The sequence below is a fragment of the Apaloderma vittatum genome, unplaced genomic scaffold, assembly GCF_000703405.1.
Source record: "Apaloderma vittatum isolate BGI_N311 unplaced genomic scaffold, ASM70340v1 scaffold1873, whole genome shotgun sequence".
Classification (NCBI taxonomy): domain Eukaryota; kingdom Metazoa; phylum Chordata; class Aves; order Trogoniformes; family Trogonidae; genus Apaloderma; species Apaloderma vittatum.
The window spans coordinates 43,189-45,922 of NW_009707313.1; the positions used below are offsets into that span (position 1 = coordinate 43,189).

At 42.6% G+C, this 2,734-nt stretch overlaps 1 protein-coding gene across 1 annotated transcript; it reads right to left on the reverse strand.

Moving 5' to 3' along the window:
• Nucleotides 1–782: 782 nt before the first annotated feature.
• Nucleotides 783–1,493, reverse strand: CLDN14 (claudin 14). The gene has a single exon (XM_009866122.1). The coding sequence runs from the start codon at nt 1,491–1,493 to the stop codon at nt 783–785; it is 711 nt and encodes a 236-aa protein (XP_009864424.1).
• Nucleotides 1,494–2,734: the final 1,241 nt, after the last annotated feature.

Genomic DNA, 2,734 nt, shown 5'->3' on the forward strand with positions numbered 1-2,734 from the left:
TTAAAGTAAAAATTTAACATCAAATGTCTGGTTTTGTACTATTACTGACATTTCTAAAAACCCAATTCTGATCCACTGAGACAGTTTGTTTCCATTATGATGCATCATCTTGTTTCAGAAATGTGCTAATAATTTATTTTGATAAGGTCAAAACATTGTAGTATCCGTTAAAATCTTAGCTATAACATACTGTCAAATACTTCTGTTATAATGCAACCGACGTTTGTATTTCAAGGGACTTTAAAAAAAAAACAACCAAAAAAGTTAAGACAAAGCAAAACTAATACCTTGTCATAACAAAACATTCACACATTATGGAAATGAGAAACTTAGCAGGCACTCACTGCTGAAAGTCACTGTGTCTCACCATGAAGTTCTCTGGTTTAGGGAAAACAGTGCCTTTTGTGGGAACAGTGTTCAAACAACAAGTTGTGGTCAGTTCCGCTCTAGTGCCTGCTGCGGGGCAGAAACTACAAACCAAACCATTACTTTTGGCAAAACTACACTTGAACCGCCTGCCTGCAAAACTCTAATTGAAAGTAGGCAGGTATGTGCAGTCTCTGGAATATCACAGCCTCCCGCATATTTATTTCCCAGGCTTTGCCGCAGAGCATTTTTGCGTTCACATTCTTTCTTTCTCCAGAAAGAAAGGAAAGGAAGAAAGGAACAATGGTAAACTTTGTACCGTAACCCTTTATAAATTAAAAGTCGTCTTAGCTTTGTTTTGCGCCATGAGCAGAAATTATAAAGCAGCTGTGTAGCGCAGGCAAATCTTGGGGAACTCACACATAGTCATTTAATCTGTAGCCGCTATGGGAAGCAGATGTCAGGGAAGAAGCATGGTTTCCCTTGTAGGCAGCTGGTGGTCTGTAGGAGGGAGCAGTCCTTCTTACGCTGCTGGGCTGTGCCTGGTAAGGGCTTTCGCTCCCGCAACGCTGGCTTGATGTGCACAGCAGCGTGCCGCCAAGGATTGTCAACGACGCGGAGATGAAGCCGAGGTAAAGAGCTTGACCGATCTCGTACTTCATCCCGCTGGGAAGCGTGGGATTGTAGAAATCCATAACGACATCGTTAGTGGTCCAAGAAACGGGTACCAGGCAGACGAGACCGGCCAGGATGAAAACGATCCCCCCAGAGACGGCAATGGAGCCTTTGGCAGAAGTCCCCTTGGCACAGTGCGTGCACTTCATCCCGACGACAGCGATCGCGCACGCCAGGGCGGAAAGGACGCAGGAAATTACCATCATGGCACGGGCGGCTTGGAGGTCACGCGGCAACGCCAGCTGGGAGCGGTGAGCTTGGCACTGGTAGATGCCGGTGCTGTGCCAGACGCACTCCATCCACAGCCCTTTCATATAGGCCACAGCTGTTATAATATTGGTGCCTACATGTGCTGTTCGCCACCAGTGCGGCAGGATAGTAGCAATTAACGTCCCAATTAGGCCGAGAAGGCTTAGAGAGAAGCCAAGCAACTGAACGGCTGAGCTTGTCATGTTAATGTTTGTCCTGCCGAGTTCTCTTAATAAAGCACCTCTGCTTGAATTCTGTCGGAAAACACAAGCTTTTCTTGGAAGATATGCAGCTGTTTTACTTTGACACCTTCTGCTCTCCTAATAAAAGGTAATTGAGGAAAAAAGGAGTTAATTATTACCCAAATGCATTACCCCTCCAGCCAGTAAGGTGCATTCCAAGTGCAGTTAGTGCAATAATTAGCATAGTTATCACTCCTAATCGTACTTTTGTGGAAGTAATGGGAAAGTAAGCTTCCCTCTTCACTTATATAAACAGTCTTCTGTCACCCACTGGGAAGAAAACTCAAGACAATTTATGAAATGGAAAAAAATATTTTAAATGCAAATATTGTCCTTCCCAGCAGACTCTTAAAAAAAAACAAACATGATTTCCTTTCTAAAGCAGAGAATTAGCTAGTGTTAACACTTGGAATGAATTAGATTTATAAAGTAGGGAACTGCAGGTTGCTTTATATGATGAAAACATTCCCAGAAGGTCATAGCGGGACTAAGGAAAACAATAAGGGAGTATTTGCTCAAAGTAGGGAGCAAAGAGAGTGATTTAAAACCTGTGGAAGAGGATAACAAGTATTGGATTAAAGTCGCTTTCCTGACTTGCCAGTATTTCTTGAGGTTGCATTTTAATAAAGCTGCTCAAAGGGGAATAATTTTCATTAGCCTCTGTGGAGTTTCAGCTTATGATTTTAGGCTGCAAGCAAAATGGCAGCATCTGAAACCAGATGTACATCATGGAGCTTCTGAGGAGCAACACCTTCACAGTTCAGTCGCGTATAAATTATACCTGAAAAACAAGGAACAGTAACTCTTCCTTCTGTATAAATAGCAAATTAAGTGGTCTTTTCCAATGGCTGCCTTGAGAGGTCTGTTATACATCACGCATTATGTGTGTGGGCAGAAACCTGATATTTTAATATATAAAATAAATGTTGCATCAAAATCCAACTTGAAATTCAGAAAGAGAAACAAATTCAGGCTTCAATTCTGCAAAGACCTATGCATGTGCTGAAGGCATGTTCGTAGAAGAAAGTGTCAGTGTTTGCAGGACTGGGCCTTAGCAGGCAAAGGGAGGAAAACCATCTGGCCAAACTAATGAAGACCATTAGAACAACAGAACAATGTAAATGGAGAAAAGTGAAAGCTGGTTTACATTTCCTGTATCTCACTAATGAGGCAGGAGTGCTTGAGGTGTGCATCAGTGTTGG

Bases quoted from the DNA above. Each gene is read 5' to 3' on its own strand.
- CLDN14 (XM_009866122.1), bottom strand. From the start codon at position 1,493: ATGACAAGCTCAGCCGTTCAGTTGCTTGGCTTCTCTCTAAGCCTTCTC.